This window comes from Diabrotica virgifera, chromosome 10 (assembly GCF_917563875.1).
Source record: "Diabrotica virgifera virgifera chromosome 10, PGI_DIABVI_V3a".
NCBI classification, from domain to species: Eukaryota; Metazoa; Arthropoda; class Insecta; order Coleoptera; family Chrysomelidae; genus Diabrotica; species Diabrotica virgifera.
In genome coordinates, this window is record NC_065452.1 from 135,957,856 (window position 1) to 135,982,643 (window position 24,788).

The following is a 24,788-nucleotide window of genomic DNA, read 5'->3' on the forward strand; positions in this document are numbered from 1 at the left end:
CTTCCCCCGCTTCCATGGACCGCACGCCTCTGCTCTATTGACCGTTTTGATAGCTACTCTGTTATTCTTGTCGAGTGCTTTTACTGCTCTTATTAATACTCGTAAAACTTGAATGTCTTCCATTGCTTCCCATATCTTGGTTCAAGGTGGTATCGAGTCATAGACCTTGAATTGAAGGTCTACAAAAGCCAGATGAACGGGTCTATTCTTGGCCATTCCTTTTTCTATTAGTTGTTCGATCGTGTAGGTGTGATCTAAGCATGCTTTTCCGGCTGTGACCCTGCCTGGTCTTCTCTGATTTTCTACTGTATATATATAAAGGAGAACTACGAATTAGTTTACTAAAAAAATGTCTAGATCTTGAAATCCGTATTAACTTCAGAAACCTATACATTCGTTTACCACAACTGCTAAGATGGATTTAAGTCGCTAAATTGTACAATTATTATTAATAAAAGATCAAAATCTGACAATACTGTAATAGTAAAATAAGTTTATTGGAAAACGTTATAAGATTGAAGCGACCTACGTATTATAGAACCAGCAATACATATGCCTAATACCGAATTGACGTCATGTCGGAAAATTTGGCAACCGTGGATCAAATTCTGTCGGCCATGTATCATTTAGGCTATTCAGCTCGCTTAAACTATAAAGGAATATTTTAGATGATATAACCGACAAAACTAATTAAAAAATGAATATTATTTATTACATGTTTAAAAGTAGTAAATTATAATTAATTTAAACATACTGTCAATGGATATAACTGTGAGTTGACAGTCAGAGTATATGTCTGTCCAAGGTCTGTCCTATGGTGACAGTGACAGTTTATATAGTTTAAATTGTACATATTTTCATAATTTACTTGTTTTAAAATTATTTTATTAAACATTGACCAAAAATGGGTGATATGGGACCTGGAGAGTATTTTATTTGCGGGGGTTTTGGTGGAATATGCACTGTTATAGTAGGCCATCCCTTAGATACAATAAAAGTAAGTGTAAACTGGAATTCCATTTTTTTTTTCACTCTTATTTACTTTCATTTCTAAAGTTTATAGGTGCGGAGTTGTTCACCTTAATAACTGCAACCTAAGGGATCCAATGATATTAAAGACTTTTTTATGTTCATTTATATAATATAATATATGCCCCTTTAAAGTCCAAAGTCCAAACTAATTATTACTTATTTATTATACAATAACATTTTATATGTAAGGGCTATATTTCATGATCATACCAAGGAATATAGAGTCATATTTCTTGATCATACCTTGGACATATGGTCCATACCAAATGATTTGCTAGCCTGTGGCCATCCATGCTTCTGTAATATTCTTTCGAGATTGTTGATCAAGCAACAGATTACAACAAACAGTTGAATCCAGCTTTCTGATAGTTACAACTGCAAACTAAACCTGTCCCTAAGCTAGTGGCTATACTGAGTCGTCCTTCTATGCACTATTATATAATGAAAGATAGACAAGCCTTTAGTAGTCTAAAAGTTTATTAGTTTATGGCCACCTTATGTCTTCTTCTTGCGGTGTTGTCTCCTTTAGTGGAGGTTAACGACTACACTAGCAAATCTGTCTCTGTCCAATGCTGCTATAAACAAAGATTTTAAGTCAAGGACTGTCCAGTCTTTGATATTTTTAAGCTATGAAATCTGGCACCTACCGGTACCCCGTTTTCCTTCAATTTTCCCCTGGATGATTAGTTGTGTGAGGTGGTACTGATCATCGGCACCTTATGTCAGTAACTTAAATTAGTCTGAATATCAAATAACTAGGTGATTATGAAAACTTTGAGATATTCGGAGCACAGATCATTGTTTATAGATTACCGATCAATTGGCACAGATTACCAATCATTGGTGCATTGGTAGCTATTAGAAGCATTTCGGGTCATCAAATTTCTTTTCCTTTAACCAGTATTCTAATAAGCCGGTTCAACTGTATATTACTTTGAGCATATATGACCAAACATCTAACTCATTTATCTTCTTTTTTAAAGGTGAGGTTACAGACTATGCCAATACCCCAAGCTGGACAATCACCCTTATATTCAGGAACATGGGACTGCCTACAAAAGACTGTGAGATACGAAGGTGTTAGAGGGTTATACAAGGGAATGGGTGCTCCCTTGATTGGTGTAGCTCCTATCTTTGCCATTTCCTTTATGGGTTATGGTGTAGGAAAGAAAGTTTTCGGTCCATCAGATGGTGGTCGCCTTACATATACAGAAATGGGACTTGCTGGAGCTTTTTCTGGCATTTTCACTACTTTAATTATGGCCCCAGGGGAGAGAATCAAGTGTTTGTTGCAAATTCAACAAGGGGCAAATGCGCCAAAGGTTTATAATGGACCTGTTGATGTAGTTAAGAAACTTTACAAGCAAGGAGGCATGTCCAGTATCTACAGAGGAGCTGGAGCAACATTGCTAAGAGGTAAGTCCTTTAGTCCATATTGAACTTAAAAGTACTTGTTTAAATAAAATATTTTTTACCTACTTCAGTATTTTTATTATAAAAATAATGTTACAAACTAGATTTAATTGAATTATATCATAATACATCAGGAAGAAAACAATGGGTTACATTACCAAACGAATAACATGAGAAGAGGCTTAAAATTGACCATTTCAGGTTGCTGTATATAGATATGGGTAAATTTTGAGCCTATTCTTTTGCTGTTCATTAATTTACACCTGCCAAGAACACAAATAATTATAAAGTATTAGTTATTTGATGCTGCTAACATAAAAAAAATATCAAAAATTGACGAAATAATAATGATCTATGTATAAAAATTTGTGTAGGATTTTATAACAAGAAAAAATTTCATGCTATTCTGTAGTGTGCACTACACTAAGTATATCCAATTATTCTCTAATTCTTTTGTATTAGTCATTTTTACTTAATGTACATTTTGTATAAATACTTTAATTAACCTTTAACTACACGCGCTGGCGTATTTTGTACTCCAGATATAAGAATTCTACTGCAAATATATTTAAAAATTTAATTTTTGACCTTGTTTATCTCTCTAACCTATCACTGGAATGTGCTTTACAATTTGGTTTTAGTTTCGTTATAATCGGCGTTCTAGGAAGATCATAATTTACAGTTTAGTATTTGTTGTTTCTGGTGGTGGACAATATACGCCACGTTTATATTAATATAAGTTCATATTTCAATTGTTTTTTAGTCATTATGGCACAAAATATATTTTTCTTTAAAAACATTAGATTATATATCTGTACCGTGGAGGTAAACAGTCGTATATCCACAATGTATACATTTGCAAGAAAGCGCAAAACATACAGACTAGTCAATAAACTATAAAAAAAATTTATTTCCATTACGTCGAATTCAACATTATTGGTGTATTATAATATGTAAATGCAAATCTATTACTGGGTATTAGTATTGTTAAGAAATTATGTACCTTATGTATAATAATGGGACTTTTACCTCCTTTACGACTTTTTACCTCTTTGTCTTTAAACAAATAATATGCACAATAAAAATCGTAAGTGATAACAAAAATAGTATATTCCGTATTTAAAAATGCAAAAACCAAATCACAATGTTTGGAACAAAAAAGAACTCTTGTTTTTCATCATCCCGTTTTAACACCCTCAAAATACCATTTAATATAAAAATGAAGCTACGATTGTTTACCACTACCGTATACGAAAGCATACTATCTATATACACACGTATTTATGGAGTTGCTATGGATATACTACTGTTTACCTCAACTGACTAATGGAGTTGCTATTGTTTCTAAACGCCTTATCTAGGCAACTAATAACGCTGGATGTACGATTTTTTGCCACAATATGCTATGAAAATCTGACAAAAAGAGCATGGTATTAACTCCATTTCGGCAAAAAGTTGAGTTACAACTGTTTACCTCCATGGTACAGATATATATTATATTTTTCTCCTGTAAAAAATCACATTTCAAAAAATTTTTTTTAGTAATTTTATTTATCATGGAATCCAGTTATTCCATAATTCCAGTTATAAATCCCAATTGGAGGTTTATAACATACAACTAAGTGTATTAAAAAAAATCTGCTGTATTTTCTTGTGGGGTATAAAGTACTCCACGCATGTAGTTATGTTATAACTTGATGCGTGGGTAGTTAAAGGTTAAGACACTACTAAAGAGTTTAAAGTATGTCATGATAGATTGTTTTTCTGGTTTAGATACACTGTCAGGGAATTATTTCCTCTAATTTCTGGAAGACAGTTCCAATCACTGTCATATCATCTTTGATAAATTTTGCGGGGTTCACAGAAGAAATGCCAGGCGGAAATAATTCTAGACCCCACAGCAGAAAACAAAGTATTATTACATATCAAAAGTCATGAAACTGTACACTAAATTTATAAATAGCTATTTTCTAAATTAAAACTATTTAGAAAAGTTAGAAACAAATGTTTCTATAAAAATTGCTCGTTTCTGTTGCCAATAATAAACAAAGAAAGTAAAAAACTCCCAGCTTTCTAGAAAATACACTGCTTCGTTAAAAAATCATTCAAATCAGACAAGAGCTTTTATTTTAGTCACTGTTTTGGTCTTAATTTTTTTGAAGAAGTGTATTTAAGAAAATTTTAACCTGTAGAATAGAGGAATCAGCAAGTAGTTACAAAAATACTACAGTAGCTTGTTCCAAGTGTAAATAGTTATATCCAAAAGGATATTATATATCAGGCTCATGATAAACTATGTATAATAAGAAAATAGGATCAGATAAATTCATGTATATATTAAAATAATAAAACGCTAAATGTCATTACTCATATCATTATGTTTTTGTCTTAGTTTTCTGAATCGTTTTTTCATTCTCCTCCTTCTTAATGGTTTTGTGTGTATTTCATTTGACTCATTTGAGTTGGTAATTTCATTATTGCTGCTGTCATTTCCGAGGCTATCATTACTGTCATTAATTTCAGTAGATTTTTGAGAAATATGCAATGGACTCTTATGGTTAAGAATGTTATGTTTTTTAAGTTTGTACTGAAGTTTCTCTAGTTTCGTTAAGTTGACAAAGGGAGTGGGGGTAACAGTGATCGTATCAGTAAAGTTTTGAGACACGGCTGTGGAGTTTCTAAACCGTTTTCTTAATTTAGGCCTGTAATCAGTGCACTTCAAAATGCGCCTCATTGCATGAAAAACATTCCAATTTAAAAACTGTTCAGGTTGTGAGCATTTAGGTGCTATTTTATTTTCGTAAATATATTTATAAGTGAACATATTGTCTTTGCTACACGTTATTCCTTTATCGTTGCTGTACTCACACGGTTTCAAAGTACCTTGCTTAACTTTGTTTACTATCATGGGTTTCCATTCACTCATATCACAAGAACAGTGCCAAGGATTGTCGTTTAACCTCAACAATTTTGGATGTATTCTTGAAAAAATGTCTCTAGGCAGTTGTTTGAATCGATTTCCATTTAAATACAGCTCCTTTATATTTAATAAATGATCGAAAGTTCCAGGAGGTACCATTTCCAACAAATTTTGTGACAAATCTAAGTATTGTAAAGCACTCAGACCCATGAAACCATCCATAGATATATTAACGATTTGACAGTTACTTAATACCAGTGTTTTAATTTGTTTTATCTCCAAAAATGCGTCATACTCAATTCTTGTTATATTCCCAGTTAATATAAGTTCGTTTAGCTTTGGCATTCCACTGAAGAGGTCTCTTTTTAAAACAGAAAGTTGTAAGTTATTTAAAGTAAGCTTTTGCAATTCTTCTAAACCTAGTAGAGAGTTTGTCACCAAAGTAAGCGCTATTAATTCACTACCTATGATTAACGAGTTTGTGGTGTTCATAACTTCGAATGTATTTGAGAAAATGGTGTTTATGGGATTGTTAGCAAAATTGGCAAGTTTTAAATTGGGGAAAGGAGGAAATGATAGTTCAGAAAGTTGGGTAAAGTTGTTGTAGCTGAGATCTATATACTCTAGTTGCAGAAGACCGGCTAAATCTGTGATCTGTATATCTAAAAGATTATTATGAGCTAGTGATAATGTTTTTAAATTAGGAGTTCCATGGAATGCAAAAGGAGGAATTACTTTCAAGTTATTTTTTTCTAATAAAAGGTACTGTAAGTCGTGAAGGCCATCAAACATTTCCCAATTAACTTGATTCAAATCACAGTTGTTTATTCTTAATAACAATAATTTTTTAAAGCCCATAAATATTGGAGTTTCCCCTGAACTTTCCCTCTCTTTTATAAAAACATCGTAAGGCACTATTTCATCATTTGTGGTCTTTTTAATTAACGTAATGACATGATTATTTAGCTCAAACTTTTGAGGATATTCAAAGGTGATATTCTCCTCATTTACCTGTTTTAAAAATTTCATTATTTGCTCTTTAGAATTTCTTATCAAAACTCTCTCTAAATTTAAGTACTTCAAATTGTCAATTTCAGCATCTATTTCGCAAATTAGATAACTATTAAGAGGTCGATTTTGAAGATTAGGTCCTACCAGTTCTAGGGTCAACAGCTGTGTGAACTTCTTCATAAAGCTTATCTTGATGGTTTTGTTGCCAGATTCATACCCTTGGATGATGGTTAAACTTTCGATGTTATCGGGAAGAGCTGTTATTAGATCTGTAGGATTTGTTTCGGTTTGTAGGATGCAGATTGCTGAACGGATTATTGTTGGTCCATGTTCTTCTAACAGTTCAACAGTATCTAGTGTATCTTCAGATAAAACCTAAAACAATATAGATCATTGTCTTTTGCGAGAACCAATAAGCGATATAGAGCATCTGTAGAGAAGCTCTAGACAACGCTTTATTATAGAGCATTGTTAATGGATAATGATAAACATATTATTTATAGCGTAATGTTAAAGAGCATAGTGGTCACCAAATTAACACCTGGTCCAGATGAAATTTCCAACGAGCTGATTGAAAACGGGTGGGGGGGGGGGGGATTATTAACAAGTATCTGCAATTCTGCAATGTAATATAAAGTAGAAGAAATGCCTGAGGATGGGAAAGAAGGCAAAATTTTACCAATATTTAAGAAAGAGGAAGTAACAAACTGTAACAGCTACACTAAGCATCAAAATTAACGCACCACCTTAAAAATGGGACATTTTTGATGTCTCGTATTTCCTAAACCTGTTGTCCGATTTGAGTGATTTTTTTAGTATATTATAGCTTTATTCTTCAATAATATCGATGTAATAATATTATTGCTATACAGGTAAGTGTCATTGTATACCGGGTGTAAAAATGATATTGTGTTTTTTCCTCAAAGTTTGGAACACTCTGTGGAATATTCTAGCGTATATAAAATATTGAAATTAAAACTCAACTGTAGCCTTAGGCTTTCTTAACATGTTGCTTTTCGATTCATTCGCTTATATGTGAAAATAAAAAAGTTAGGTATTGTACCCTCGGAGATCCGTGGAAAAAATTTACACCCCAAATAACAAAATTCAGTTTGGCAACACTGTGTGAATGTTGATAGTAACATATCCCACATAAGATAAGCAGAACTGTAATTTAGTCCAGACAAATTAATATATGTTTGTGCCAACAGAAATAAGATTTTTCAACCAAATAATGTTTCAAATATGATATGCAAAATAATTTTGAATTGGTTTCTGCTAATGAGCTTGCTTTTTTTGTCATTAAAGTAGAAAAAACTTTAAATTTATTCTTTATTATCATTATTGTTCAGTTCTCGTCTTATTATTTTCACTGTATTCGATATATAATATAATATATAATATGTATATAATACACTACACAGGGTGTAACAAAAATACAGGTCATAAATTAAATCACATATTCTGGGACCAAAAATAGTTCGAATGAACCTAACTTACCTTAGTACAAATATGCACAAAAAAAAAGTTATAGCCCTTTGAAATTACAAAATGAAAATCGATTTTTTCGAATATATCGAAAACTATTAGAGATTTTTTATTGAAAATAGACATGTGGCATTCTTACGGCAGGAGCATCTTAAAGAAAAATTATAGTGAAATTTGTGCTCCCCATAAAAATTTTATGGGGGTTTTGTTCCCTTAAACCCCCCCAAACTTTTCTGTACGTTCAAATTAAATTATTATTGTGGTACCATTAGTTAAATTCAATATTTTTAAAACTTTTTTGGCTCTTAGTATTTTTTCAATAAGACAGTTTTTATCGAGTTGCGGCTTCTTTTTTAATATGTTTACATAAAAATTTTATATGGGTTTTGTTCCTTTAAACCCCCCAAATGTTTGTGTACGCTCCAATTAAACTATTACTGCGATACCATTAGTTAAACAAAATGTTTTTAAAACTTTTTTGCCTCTTTGTATTTTTTCAAGAAGGCAACTTTTATCGAGATACGGCTTCTTTTTTAATACGGTTCAAAATATACTTAAAAATGTAAATCATACATAAATTTTCATATTTTTTACCAAGTCTCCATAATCGTACTTAACCATATACAAATATGTGGTGGATTTGAAAAATATTTAAAATATCTCGATAAAAACTGAATTTTCGAAAAAGTACTAAGAGCCAAAAAAGTTTTAAAAATATTGTGTTTAAGTAATGGTACTACAATAACAATTTATTTGGAACGTTCACAAAAGTTTGGGGGGGTTTAAAGGAACTAAACCCCCATAAAATTTTTATAGGGTGTCCAAATTTCACTATAATTTTTTCTTAAGATGCTACTGTCATAAAAATGCCATATGTCCATTTTCAATAAAAAATCCTTAATAGTTTTCGATATATTGGCAAAAAATCGATTTTCATTTTGTAACTTCAAAGGGTTGTAACTTTTTTTATATTCACATTTGTACTAAGGTAAGTTAGGTTCAATCAAACTATTTTTGGTCCCAGAATATGTGATTAAATTTATGACCTGTATTTTCGTTACACCCTGTATTATCCGTCGAATAATTTACAATGATTAATGTGATGTTAAAACATTTTATCTTTAGCAGCTTCTGGAGTGTCTGAGACATATCTAATTTCATTGATAAAATGCGTAGTCCCACCGATTTCCACTTGAACCATACTTTAACAACTAGCCATGTTATTCATCAATACAGGGTGTTTCTAAATAAGTGCGACAAACTTTAAGGGGTAATTCTGCATGAAAAAATAATGATCATTTGCTTTATAAACATATGTCCGCAAATGCTTCCCGAGATACGGGATGTTGAATTTTTTCTTACAAACTCACGATTTATTTATTGTTCTAAAACCGGTTGAGATATGCAAATAAAATTTAGTAGGTTTTAAGAGGTAGTTATTGCGCATTTTTTGACATATAATTAAGAATTTTATATTCACCATTGGCGTGCATACGGGTCATATTACCCGGTCATGTTACCCGTATGCACGCCAATGGTGAATATAAAATTCTTAATTGTATGCCAAAAAATGCGCAATAACTAGCTCTTAAAACCTAGCAAATTTCATTTGCATATCTCAACCGGTTTTAGAGCAATAAATAAATCTCAGTTTGTAAGAAAAAATTCAACATCGCGTATCTCGGAAACGAAGCATTTGCGGACATAAATAAGTTCATAAAGCAGACGGTCATTATTTTTTCATGCAGAATTACTCCTTAAAGTTTGTCGCACTTATTTAGAAACACCCTGTATCGATGAAGAACGTTGCTAGTTGTTAAAGTACCTAACTTTTTTATTATCCAACATAAGCGAATGAATCAAAAAGCATAATGTTAAGAAATCCTAAGGCTACAGTTGAGTTTTAATTTCAATATTGTATATACGCCAGAATATTCCACAGGATGTTCCAAACTTTGAGGAAAAAACACACTATCATTGTTACAGCCGGTATACAATGACACTTATCTGTTTAGCAACAATATTATTACATCGATATTCTTGAAGAATAAAGCTATAACATATTAAAAAATCACTAAAATCGGACAACAGGTTTAGGAAATACAAGACATCAAAATTGTCCCATTTTTAAGGTGGTGCGTTAATTTTGATGCTTAGTGTACAGGGTGTTTCATTAATAATTGTCCATATAAACTGCGCGTCATAGAAAACGGGCACCCTAAAAAATGGGTCATTTTTGATGTCGCGTATCTCATAAACCTGTTGTCCGATTTAAATGATTTTTTGAATATAGTATAGCCCTATTCTTTGTCAATACCTTTGTAATAATATTTTTGAAAAACAGGTAAATTTTCATTGTATACCGGGTGTACGAATCAAACTGTGTTTTTTTCTCAAAGTTCGCAACACCCTGTGGATTATTCTAGCATTTATAAAATACTGAAATTAAAATTCAACTATAGCCTCAGGTTTTCTTAACATTCTGTTTTTTGATTCATTCGCTTATGTTGGATAATAAAAAAGTTATGTACTTTAACAACTAGCCATGTTCTTCATCAGTACAGGGTGTTATAAGTCTAAAGTGTTTTAGGGACTAAATAAGTTCGACAAACTTTAAGGGGTATTCCTGCATTAAAAATAATGACAGTTTGCTTTATAATCATATATCCGCAAAAGCTTCGTTTCCGAGATACGGGATGTTAAATTTTTTCTTACAAACTGATGATTTATTTATTGCTTTAAAACCGGTTGAGATATGCAAATGAAATTTGGTAGGTTTTAAGAGATGGTTATTGCGCATTTTTTGACATTCAACTAAGAATTTTATATTCACTATTGGAGCGCATACGGGTAATATGACCGATCATATTATTCGTATGTACGCCAATGGTGAATAAAAAATTCTTAATTGTATATCAAAAAATGTTCAAAAATTACGTCTTAAAACCCACCAAATTTCATTTGCATATCTCAACCGGTTTTAGGGCAATAAATAAATCGTCAGTTTTTAAGAAAAAATTCAACATCCTGTATGTCGGAAACGAAGCATTTGCGGACATATGTTTATAAAGCAACCGGTCATTATGTTTTCATGCAGAATTACCCCTTAAAGTTTGTCGTACTTCTTTAGAAACACCCTGTACTGATAAAGAGCATGCCTAGTTGTTAAAGTACATAACTTTTGTATTATCCATCATAAATGAATTAATCAAAAAAGAGAATGTTAAGAAAACCTGAGGCTATAGTTGGGTTTTAATTTCAGTATTTTATAAATGCTAGAATATGCCACAGGGTGTTGCGAACTTTGAGAAAAAAACACAGTTTGATTCGTACACCCGGTATATAATCAAAATTTATCTGTTTTGCAAAAATATTAATACAGTGATATTGACAAAGAATAGGGCTATAACATATTCAAAAAATCACTTAAATCGGACAACAGGTTTAGGAGATACGCGACATCAAATGACCCATTTTTTAGGGTGCCCGTTTTCTATGACGCGCAGTTTAGTAACTGGAGAAACCTTAGCACAAAATAGGTAGATTTAACCTAAAACACTTAAATAAAATGTGGTTCCTTACTGAGTTACAGGGTGTTTTATCTAAAAATTTAAAAATTATTTTTACTCAGCATTTTAAAACTAGTCGACGTATCCTTTTCATACTTAGCAAAAAGGGCGACTACTATACACCCTACTAAATTATGATAAACAAACGTTTCTAGCTACTACCAGAGGCGTACGACAGGCGATGGTGAATGGTTGACCCTTCTCAAATTCTACGCCACTGGAGGAATTACTATTTTAGTGCCATTTTTATATTCTCAATACTTTCTACGTAAATAATATACTCTTCATTGGTAACGATAAAGTTATTAGTTTTCGAGATCCTCCTCCTCCTCCTCAGTCGTTTCCTCATTGATGAGTGTCGTGATTCCCTATAATACGAGCAACTATCTCTTTCCATCGGCTTCTGTCCTGAGCTTCCCTCATGGATTCAGAGAATGTTTTTCCACTGGCTTTCTGTACTTGATCCGTCCATCGAGTACCTCTACTTCTGCGCCCTTCAACGTTTCCCGAAATTATAAGCCTCTCAAGATTATCATCACTTCTTCTTGCAATGTGGCCGAAAAATTTTAAGATGGTGGAGAGGCAAATAGAGGAAAGTCGAGTTTTCGAGATATTTGAAGTTAAATATGAAACGGCACAGTTATTTTGATTAATTGATGATGTGATTCATAATATGATTAAAATTTAAAAATTATTTGTACCCAGTACTTTAAAACTATTTGGCGTATCCAAACCAACTAAACCAACTATATGATATAATCAAATTACAATATAAAAAAAATAGTACGGATGAAGTAGGTCTTGATATTATCAAAAATCTATTTCATGTGTTAGGTTATCCTTTATTAAATTTAATTAATATGAGTTTAGAGAAGGGCCTGGTGCCCATGCAATTTAAAATATCAACTATAGTTCCTGTTCCAAAAGTTCCTAATACTAATAAACTTGATCAATTACGTCCAATAAATATGCTCCCATTTTGTGAAAAAGTTTTAGAAATTGTGGTGTACAATCAGCTGATTAAATTTATTACTTCAAATAATATCCTGTATAATTACCAGTCTGGATTTAGAAATTCTCATTCATGTGAGACCGCATTACAGTTAGTTGTCTCAGATATGAAAAGTATTTTAGATACGACAGGGGTCGGTATATGCGCAGTTTTTATAGATCTCAAAAGAGCATTTGAAACAATAGATCGTCATATACTTCTTTTGAAATTAAAGAAATATGGTTTTAACGGGACAGTTTTTAATTGGCTGGAAAATTATCTGTCAAATAGGTACCAAAGGACTAAATTAAATAGTGAAATGTCAAATCCAAAGTTAAATGATATTGGTGTGCCGCAAGGCAGTGTACTTGGACCTCTACTTTTCATATTATACATTAATGATTTGGGAAACGTATTAAGCAAATGTAAAATTCATCTTTTTGCTGATGACACATTAATATATTTTTATGGGGAAGATTTTGTTGATGTAGTGGACACGATGAATCGTGAATTGCATTTATTAACTGAAAGATTTAAGTTAAACAAATTGAAAGTCAATGAGTTAAAATCCAAATACATGTTTATTGGTAATAATACTCTTTTCGGGAAATTCTTAAGTTTGGATGTTCACATTAAATTAAATAATGAAAAAATTGAAATGGTTCAGGAAATAAAGTATTTGGGATTCATATTGGATAGGGAACTAACTTTTAGTAAACATGTTGATTACATTTGCAGAAAGATAGGAAAAAAATAGGGTTTTTTTCGAAGAGTATCACCATTTTTGACATTTCAAACTAAATTAACAATTTATAATTCGTTAATATTACCTCACTTTTTATATTGTTGTTCATTGATTTATACAGGATGTTCTAATTATGACAGGCTTCAAATTCTCCAAAATAAGGCTATGCGAGTAATATTGAGATGCAATCGATATACTCGAATTCAAGATATGCTGAAAACTTTAAATTGGTTAAAAGTTGAACATTTTATGTATGTCCAATCTATGACATTCTTATTTAAGATGGTAAACCATTTATTGCCTGAGTATTTGAACAGTCAGTTGGTCCCGATAGCGTTCATGAGCATAGCACTAGAGCTGCAAATTCAATAAATTTTTATGTTAGAACAACCAACAAGTCCAGTTCAATGAAAAGCTTGTTTCATAAAGGAATTGTACAGTTCAATAATATACCTTATCACATTAAAAATAGCCATAATGCAACTATCTTTAAGAGATTATTAGTCCATTATATTAAAACTAAGACCTAGAAACCAATTGGCAATGTTTGTTGTACTTCCAGTGTTTTTATTTTTATTTTATTTTTTCTTTTTTTGTTTATATATTGAATGTTTCTGATTAATTTAATTTGACAATGCTTATTTCTTTATTTGTTTAGTCTCATGTTTTTAATTTTTGTAAAAATTTTTTGTAATACTTTATGATAATTATACAGCGCTCCTTGCCTTGACAATTCTTATGTAATTTGTACAGGTGTGGAGTGCAATGTTTCTGTTTTGTGTATTATCTATTATGATAAATAAATAAATATCTATCTATCCTTATCATACTTGCCAGAAAGTGTAGGTACTGTACACCCTACTAAATTAAGATAAATATACGTTTCTAGCTACTGCCATAGGCGTACGACAGGGGATAGTGGCTGGTTGACCCTTCCCAGATTCTACGCCACTGAGGAAATTGCTATTTTAGTGTAATTTTTTGATGTTTCCAATACTTTTTATGTAAATAATATTCTCTTTATTCGTAACAATAAAATGATTAGTTTTCGAAGTACCTATTTGAAATTAAAAATTAAGCGACACAATACATTAATCAAAATAACCGTATGGTTTTATTTTTAACTTCAAAGATCTCGAAAACTAATGACTTTATCATTACGAATGAAGAGTATATTATTTTCATAGAAAGTATTGGAGATTCCAAAAATTGAACTAAAATAGCAATTCCGCCAGTGGCGTAGAATTTGGAAAGGGTCAACCATTCACTTTTCCCCGTCGTACGCCTCTTGTATTAAATTGTGTGATGTATAATGCCTTTTAGGTCCAAACTAATTAAAACTCTCTTTCTTGGTTCAGATACACTATATTTACACTCAACTCCATCAATGACTAACTATAACAACGTGTTTACATATAACAGTAACGACCTAGTACAATAATTAAATACTCAGTACAATAATCTTTCTCCACCGAGTTAATGTTTATATACACATTTAAATAATAACAAAACATGACAATTCAATGTTACTTGCGGTTATTGATACAAGAACAGATACTACATGGATTAATGATTTTGAATGAGTTTTAAACATATTTTGTACAGGGTGATATTATAATACCACACCTCCCCGTTTTGTTAAAATTACATATTTTTAAAATAAGATTGATTGTCTATCATCGCCGTTTTTTTTTTTAAAAAAAGAAAGTCCTAAGAAGAGAAGAAGAATATCTGAGTGTATATCCCTCTTTCCCTTTCACAGAGTGTTTATGATTACCTAATACTATTTTCAAAAATTAAATTTCCTAACTATCCTAACTAACTGTAACATGGTACATTTCAGATCAATCGATTTTTCCCTAAACATGTATATTCTTTTTCCTATTTTACACAAAAGTTCATATTTTCCCTATACTAAAACTGGTATTTTATAACCTATTACTAGTTCACGTACTTTCACGTCGTGTCTTTTCGTCCTTTTTTTTTCGTTCACTAATTCACTTCATCAAAACAGTGTCCACAGTGAATGAAGTTGATCCTAACTTTTAAATAGTCTTTTAGTGCCTATAAGCCGTAACTAATTTAATTGTGATAAAATCTCGACTTTAATACTTCCTAAGCTAAGCTAAATATTACCTAAACTTCTATTAAATTGTATATATTATGGTATAAAAAAATAATTTAACGTTACTTTGCTATTTCATCTTATTATTTCAGTCTTATTTTGATTTATTTATATACACCTTACTAACTTTAGAATATTGTACCTATAATAGAAATGTAATCTCTCTAAAACTTTTAATATGTCTCTAAAAAACTTCTAATAACTCTCTTGTACCTATAATAAATATTTAATCTATCTAAGAACTTCACTTTTTGTGTCCCTTTGCTTACTATCTACTAACACTTATTGTAAGATATTGTCTATCCTTAATTCAAACACTTCCATTTTACGCGAAAATTTAACCTGAATTCATTATCTACATTTAAAAATAAGTTATTTATAATTTACATTACTTTAGAGAAAAAAAATTTACAACTTTAATTCTTAGACATAATTCAATGATTAGCTACTTATTTGATATTATTCTTAATTCTGCTTTATTTTGACATTTCTGACAAATTTTATTTTCCTTGTTCCATTTTTCCCACATATTTTAATAAAATTATTTTTTTTCTCTCTCTCTTCTTCTTGTCTGGTACTATAACTATATTTCTTCATTTTTCTCCACATAATAACACTTCTACAGTGTACATAATTCATCTTCATATAACAATCATTTGTCATTTAATCATCAATATATCATTTCATAATATAACATCATAATAATCACTTCCTTTACTTATCCCTCAATGCCTACGTTCGACTAATCAAAGTGGCTTTACTCGAGAGAAAAGTTCCAATTCTTCTACATATTCCATATAACAATCATAATACTCAATACTAACCACGAAACCTCGACAATCTACCTTAATAGAAGCGGGTATAACATCGTTGGCTAGATCAAATTCTTTTAAAAATTTCACAACCTCAATCCCTTGCTTTGAGGCCGTTGTTTATTCACGAATAATCATGAATAAAATAGGTACTCTCAAAACACAGAGTGGGTCTCTAATAAGCTTCCAAGCTTCTATAAATCACTAAGTACCTTCCCAATTTGACAAGAGCAGTGGGTTTCTTATTGTCTCAAGTTGCCTCATAATATTTAGCTTATAATATTGTTAGTTCTTCTTCTTATCTATATAGTCCTCCAGATTCTTTATCTCGACTCTTCAGGTCGGTTCGTTAAAAATATATCTAAACTAAAAAGGGGGTAGTTCCCTGGATTGGCTGTATACCTTATAGTTAAACAAACTGGAACATGAAGTAAAAACCACTTCTATGTAAAAGGTATATTTACTAAAAATTTTTAGAATCCCAATGGATTCAATAAAATGAGTTCATCAGAACGTTTTCAAACCTATCGGTCCATCATCAGTGATTTGAATACTTGCAAAATAGCCCCAGAACCAAACAATGGTTGTGATTATAAATAAATCTACATTATGTTGAAATAAATTTAAAATGGCTAAACGCCGATGTTAAAGGATTAAACCTCTGGGAACATGGTGAAACTCTACCCGAGGACCCAATCAACCATCTTCGGTCAACGATGACTACTAAGTGACACTTAGTAGTCATCGTTGACCGAAGATGGTTGATTGGGTCCTCGGGTAGAGTTTCACCATGTTCCCAGAGGTTTAATCCTTTAACATCGGCGTTTAGCCATTTTAAATTTATTTCAACATAATGTAGATTTATTTATAATCACAACCATTGTTTGGTTCTGGGGCTATTTTGCAAGTATTCAAATCACTGATGATGGACCGATAGGTTTGAAAACGTTCTGATGAACTCATTTTATTGAATCCATTGGGATTCTAAAAATTTTTAGTAAATATACCTTTTACATAGAAGTGGTTTTTACTTCATGTTCCAGTTTGTTTAAAAATATATCTCTTGCTTATAGCAATGTTTGTCGTAAAGCTCTTATATCAACGTATGTCATCACTAATCATTATTCATTAAAAAAAAATCATTTATATATCATTTATCACACAAAAATTATTAATTCAGGTTCATATCATACAAAATTTAACACAAAATCGATGAAAATGTACTAAATATACTCAATAAATATCAATATGTAATAAGATAACTGGCTAATAAAAATTCAAGAATAGTATACATATTCGACAAAAATTCGATAAAAATTCAAAAATAGCATATGCAAAAGTTAGATAAAAATATTCAAAATAAGTTTATATCTCAAAATTCGATAGAAATTTTTGGAAAAAATTCGATATTCCATAAAATATTCAAAAATAACCGTACTAAAAATCGAAATCGGATAGAGATTTTCAAATAGATTCAATAAAAATTCAAATTCAATAAAAATTCAATAATAGCAGATATAATAAACTTCTATAAAAATATTCAATTCAAAAATCACTTCATGTTTCAAAATTCATAGATATTCTTAAAAAAAAATCGATACTTCATAAATTATTCAAAAATCAGCAAAGATAAATATTCAATGTTCAATAATAATATAAAAACGAGGGAAGCATTTTTAATAAAGATAGACATTCTTACTTACATTTTATTTCCACTTGTGTCTTTGTTCACTGGGTTCTCTGCATTCTTCCTGTCCTGGTCTGTTTTCGCCGTCTATACTTCCAAGCTGGTGCCGCCATCTTTGTTCCTTACAGAAGATTCTCCACTAGTCTGCAGGATCAGCCATGTATTAAATTGTGTGATGTATAATGCCTTTTAGGTCCAAACTAATTAAAACTCTCTTTCTTGGTTCAGATACACTATATTTACACTCAACTCCATCAATGACTAACTATAACAACGTGTTTACATATAACAGTAACGACCTAGTACAATAATTAAATACTCAGTACAATAATCTTTCTCCACCGAGTTAATGTTTATATACACATTTAAATAATAACAAAACATGACAATTCAATGTTACTTGCGGTTATTGATACAAGAACAGATACTACATGGATTAATGATTTTGAATGAGTTTTAAACATATTTTGTACAGGGTGATATTATAATACCACACTCTGGTAATCTCCAGAAACGGCTGTTTTACAAAGTTTAGTAGTTTGCACAGTACGTATAGATCCTGCTAAGTATGAAAACGATACGTCGAATAGTTTTAAAATGCTGAGCAAAAATAGTTTTTAAATTTTTAGATAAAACACCCTGTAACTCAGTAAGGAACCACATTTTATTTAAGTGTTTTAGGATAAATCGTCGTATTTTACGCTAAGGTTTCTCCAGTTACTATATGGACAATTATTAATGAAACACCCTGTATAAAGGAATATCTCTACTGAGTATGTACAGCTGGGCCTAGATTCCGTGCACTGTAGATATCTACATGTCTCTTTCTATCGATATTTGAATATCAAAATATATGAATTTTTAGCTTTAATTGAATTATTTTCTAGTTTTGCTCTAGTTTATCAATTAGAGTATAACCTAGCAAAACTAGAAAATAATTCAATTAAAGCTAAAAATTCAAATTTTGATATTCAAATATGGATAGAAAGCGACATGTAGATATCTACAGTGCACGGAATCTAGGCCCTGGTTCCAAAAAAACTGATACGACTCTTAAAGCGTATTTTGTAGAAAATTGAGCAGTGTATTTTGAAGGATAAATACTTATTATTTACATGCTGTCACTGTCACTGTCAAATCTTAAAATTTGTCAGATAACTTATTCTGTTCAACGTCAAAAAATGGCTGTTTGTTTGTTTATTTTATTGTTTGTCTGTCATAATAAATATAATATAATGTCATATCAATCATACACTGCTCAAAATGATCAAATCTTACTAAGAGTCGTATCAGTTTTTTTGGGAACCAGCTGTACAACATACAAAATTCAAACAGTTCTCATCAGATAAAAACTCAGTCAATTCACAGAGAAAAAATTGGGGACTACCAGCAAGGATTCAGGAAAGTCATATCCACCACAGATTCGAGAAATGCCACGAACTCAACATAAAACTACACATCCTCTTCGTAGACTTCAGACAAGCCTTTGACTGTATTGGAAGAAATAAATTATAATGAAATGAAAGATCAAGATATATCGACAAAGGTAATCAGATTAACAATAATCATTATGAATGCATCTTTGGAATGGACAACAGATAAATAAGAAGAATATGAACCATGAAATAGAAGACTTGATAAAGGGAGAAGATATAGTTAGATTTACTAAAGCACAGAGACTGAGATGGCTAGAGAGGAGGAAAGCGACCTACTGATTAAGAAGTCATCAGATGGATGTCAGAAACTGAAAGACTAAGGAGAAGACCTAGAGAGGATACAAATCGCCTAATGCAACTATGGCGTAAAATTCCACCAATCAGAAAACCTGAGCAAAATAGATGGAGAAGGAAAGGTATTTTAGCTACCACCTGCAAAGGAATATCATTAGAGAAATGTACAATGTTAAAAAATGACTTATTATCTACGCAATTATATACCGTTTCTAAATATCTAAATAATAATTAATTATACAGGGTGTTTGGTAAAGAATGGCCATAGCTTAATCTTAGATTCCTGAGGTTAAAATAGGTCGATTTAAGCTAACTTACTTTATTACGAAAGTTGATAATAACTGAAATACAGGGTGTCAAAGTTATATTATATATATATATATATATATATATATATATATATATATATATATATATATATATATATATATATATATATATAATCCGGTTCTCTTCTACCGTGAGGTGTCGAGAAATCTGCTTTTACTTCCTAATCATCTCTCTCCAAAGTTTTCTGTTGGATGTCCTTCTCTTGGCTTCCTCCCATGCGAGGTTTCTACTTTGTAATGATTTTCCCACAGCATCGTTCCATTGTTCACACGGTCTTCCTCTTCTCCTTGTACCAATTCCCTTTGCTTCCCAAACTACCTTGACTTGCCTATGTGGATCTAACCTATTTAAATGACCGAACCATCTTAGTTGCGTTCTTTCTATTGCTTTGTTGGCACTATCAACATCTAGGTTGTTTCTTATCGTTTTATATTTTACTTTGTCCATTAGCGTAACTCCTTCTACTCTTCTTAAATACTTCATTTCAGAATATTGTATCTTGCTCTTCTCCCGTTCAGTTAGCGTCCATGTTTCACTTCCATATAACAAAGTAGGGAGGTATATTGTCTTATATACTGACACTTTTGTCTTCTTGCTAATTTTTCTTTTGCTAATGAAACCTGAATTCAAGGAGTGATATAGTCGTGATGTTTTAGCAATTCTGTTGTTCAGCTCTTTTTGAATTTTTCCTTTTCCATCTATTATTATAGTTCCTAAATATTCAAAATCCTCCACTTATTGTTCTACTAAATTTCTGTCTAGGTTTATATGGATTTCTCTCGGTGTCTTGGATATAAGTAGAGTTTTGGTCTTTACTAAATTTATTTTCATTCCTTTGTTTGCAAGTTCTCTCGTCCATAAATTTAGGTTGTTTTGCGAAGATTTCTCTGAACTTGCTATTAATGCAATGTCATCTGCAAATACACATTCACTTATACGAGTAGTTATACTTTTTAATCGGTGGTAACCTAAATCTAATTTTCGGGACTCTCTACTGCATTTTTCCATTACTTCATTCATATATATAATGAATAGCAGTGGGCTCGAAATACAGGGTGTCAAAGTTAAACTTTTATTTTATTTATTCTTGAATATTTCCTAACAGGCATGGGATAATAACACGAAATTTGGTAAGCGGGGTTTTTTGGGACGAGAAATCTAAATTCGCCACCAAAAATTATGTATTACCCAGAGGGCGCCACATACGCATTTCAGCGCTCATTTAATAGGTTCAATTTTTTCTATTGCCCACTCTACATTTTCTATTTTAAGCTCAGGAATCTAAGGTTAAGCTATGGCGCATTATTTACCAAACACCCTGTATAATGCAAGGAAATATAGAAAAAATATATTATGTAAATGATAGTAAGAAAGACATCTACTTTTCGCCTGTGTGGACGCCTTTACGTTCTGTGTTGCCTGTATGTAATGAGTAAAACAAGAATCTTATAAAAATCAAAAGAAAAACCTGTTAAATTCCGTATTGCCACAGAATAACTAACCATACAGAAGCGAAACTCAGGCCCAAAATGGTAACATAATTTTCATGCTCATGTGTCAATGTAACTGGTATAACCTCACTTTTAGACTGACAGTGACAGTTGTTTTTAGTTAAATTTTATATTTATATATGTTTTATTTTATAGTTTATTTATATTTTATAGTTAAATTTTATATTTCAAAATTAATTAATAACTACTTGTCAAAATATCACATCATTTGAATTGGTCTATTCCTTAGAACATCAAGTTCCATTCTGTAACTAGGGCTCAAGGTCAAATATTTCGGTTCCCACACAATCAATGGAAACGACAGTCAGTTTCGCTTCTGTATGGTTAGTTATTCTGTGGTATTGCTCACAAACAAAACAGGTTTTTGAAAATGAAAACAGTCGCACATTCCATTCTGATCTACAATTTTAATTTAAGCCAGTTAAGGTGACCACACACTAGATATAAGTGAAAATAAATAATTATCGGAAAAAATTACAAAAACTTCTAAAAAAAGACTAACAATTTAAAATGCACAACGACATACGACAAAAAAATAATAAAAGGGAGGAACTTCTATACAAATGACTACTTATAAATATTTTATCTCTATACTTGACAATCATTATTTAATAAAAAATGATAACAATTTTAATAGAAACAAATAAATATTGAATTAATTTAGTAAAAAATTACTTACATCGTTATTTTCCATCGTCCCTATTTCTCCAGGGATCGGTTTCTCCTTGTGTTTTTGCATAAATCTGGATATTGCCGTTTCCGTTAGATGCTCCAAGTGGCATGTGCATATTGAAGGACAGTTTATGTCTTCGTTCCATGATGCTGCTATCTTTAAAAATGCATAGATTTAAATATCTTCAGGTGATGGTAAATTGGCATTGTTAGTTAATTTAACCTGTCATATACATATTTTGTATCACGTTAATATATTAGATATTAATTAAAACCCAGATAACCAAGATCAAACGACTTCTTTATTTCCTGTTTTAAACAGAGGTTTGATTTTAAAATCACGATAAACGATCGAACGGTGTATTTTTGTATTTTCTATACAAGGTCTCAATACTAACTAACTAAAACCAAAGAATACTAGTGGGTGTGTTAGTATTCTTTGCTAAAACAGAAACTGAGAATAGGGTCTTTGGGTCTTTCTTAACATCTGCAAAAACATTAAAAACATAAACTACGGTCAGAGTAGACCACATACAGTAGACACACGATATATTGCGTAGGTAACTTCACAAAGTACAGGGCCCTTGAAAGCCCATGTGTTGTATATCGGCGACCGAAATATTAAATGCGCCATTCAGGGGCTCAGCGTAAGGAGTTAGTTTGTTACATTCATTAATTTGTTGATGGTTTCTAATTAATTATTTTTATTTGGAAATAAGCCACAATTTTACTAAAAAAATGATTTTATTAACCAGTGGTGGCTCGTGGTAATTTAAGGAGGGTGTTCAATTAAAGAATGTAATTATACAAATGGTGAATAAGCGCCGCAGGCGAAAAATTTTTGGGGCCTCGCCAAAAGATGTTCTGTAAAATGATATTTTTTGTTTTTTAGATATTTTATTACATTTAACACTTCCTTTTGATCAACGAGCTACAAGTACATGCTGTTTTCTATCCAATTTCGTCAATCTGATCATTACAAATGCGTATTAAACTCATTTGCAATTTCTTTTTTGTCAGTTATTTCTCCTATATAAAGAAGGAATAAATAAATAAGTATTCATTTTATGTAATAAGGTAAACAATATGTTATATTTTTAAAATTAAGTTTAGCAGAAATCATTGACGTATATTCGTATACAGGGTGAACTACAAAATAAAATTTTCTTATATTTCTTAAACGTATAACCCCATATAATATAGCCCCACATGAAAAAGTCATTCTTGAGAATTCTGGTTTTACTTTTTTCTTGGCTTACATTTATGGCATATTGTTTTGATATATTATTATGTTTTGTATTAGTTATTTTTTTTAATAAGAATAATTTTGTTATATTATTACACCAGACTAACTTATTTCTACTTAAAAAAATTGATCGTATTCCCGAAATTTGAAGAAAACTAAAAATATCTCAGAAAATAATGTGTTTAGGTATAGGAAATGCTTCATAAATGTGAAAGAGTATCATGAATGCAATGAAAAAAATAAAATGTAAGGTTGTACATTAATTTAAAAAATATTAGAAAGTCGTAATTTTATTTTGTCGGTCACCCTGTATACGAATATTTGCCAATCATTTCTCTTACTTAATTTGAAAACTATAACATATTGTTTACTTGATTATGTAAAATGAATACTTATTTATTTCTTACTTTTTTATATACAATGTGTTTATTTTATACCGCTTTCTAAATAAAAATGGACATAACTCATTAAATACCCTGTATAGTACTGTTGTGGTACTGTCAAACCATATTGTAAGAACAGGGATTATGAGAAGAATCTAAATATGAGAAAGTAAACTGCTCGTCAAAAGTTAGGGATATAGAAAATTATGCTGATTTAATAGTTGATTATTTCGCGAACAGATTAACGGATTGCGCTATTTTTTTTTAAGTTTTTTCTTTAGTATTTACACATTTGTGCAAAGGTTTACTCAAACTTATTTTTTGTACTTATACCGGGTGGAAGAGAAGAAATGTTTTTCTTATGTTGAGTTTGAGACTCCTTGTAGGGAGAACGAGGTACAAATGTGAGTATACATCAGAATCGTATTGTAGTCTTATACTTTGTGAACATTTTGTTTTTTGAATGTTCCTGATATCTGTAGAGACAAAAAAATAAATGGTTTTGTAATTTGACATATTATTATGTTTTAACTGAAACAAAAGTTTGAGACACCTTATAGGGAGAAAAGGCAAAAAGGTGAGTATACCTCGGTATTATGTTGTAGTCTCATATTTTGTGAATATTTTATTTTTTTAATTTCTCTGATATCTTTAATAAGAAAGAAACTAGACGGTATTACTCTTTAATATGTGACGCATGTGTCGTCAGTTAAAACACATATTAAAGAGTAATACCGTCTAGTTTATTTGTTATTAAAGACATCAAAAAAATTTTAAAAATAAAATATTCACAAAATATGAGACTTCAACATAACATCAAGGTATACTCTATAATCGTCTTTGTGTCTTTTCCTCCCTACAAGGTGTCTCAAACTTTTGTTTCGGTTAAAACGCATGTTAAATTACAAAACCGTCTATTTTTTTGTTTCTAAAGATATCAGGGACATTCAAAAAACAAAATGTTCACAAAACATAAAACTACCATATGATTTCGATGTATACTAACATTTTTGTACCTCGTCCTCCCTACAGGGTGTCACAAACATAACATAAGAAAAACATTTCTTTTCTTCCACCCGGTATAAGTACAAAAAAAAGTTTGAGTAAACTTTTGCATAACTGT

At 30.9% G+C, this 24,788-nt stretch overlaps 2 protein-coding genes across 2 annotated transcripts in view; one reads left to right on the plus strand and one right to left on the minus strand.

The window, feature by feature from the left end:
• The first annotated feature begins 799 nt into the window (after positions 1–799).
• Positions 800–24,788, plus strand: part of LOC114335086 (congested-like trachea protein) — a 60,013-nt gene continuing 36,024 nt past the window's right edge. Inside the window, exons 1-2 of the mRNA XM_028285244.2 lie at positions 800–997; positions 2,016–2,448. Of these exons, the coding sequence (XP_028141045.2) occupies positions 905–997; positions 2,016–2,448 (526 nt within the window). The 5' untranslated portion in view covers positions 800–904. The remainder of the gene's footprint in view (positions 998–2,015; positions 2,449–24,788) is intronic.
• Positions 2,500–24,788, minus strand: part of LOC126893332 (toll-like receptor 13) — a 36,518-nt gene continuing 14,229 nt past the window's right edge. The window contains exons 2-3 of the mRNA XM_050663386.1: positions 22,044–22,193; positions 2,500–6,751 (exon numbers count right to left, since the gene is read on the minus strand). Of these exons, the coding sequence (XP_050519343.1) occupies positions 4,799–6,751; positions 22,044–22,193 (2,103 nt within the window). The 3' untranslated portion in view covers positions 2,500–4,798. The remainder of the gene's footprint in view (positions 6,752–22,043; positions 22,194–24,788) is intronic.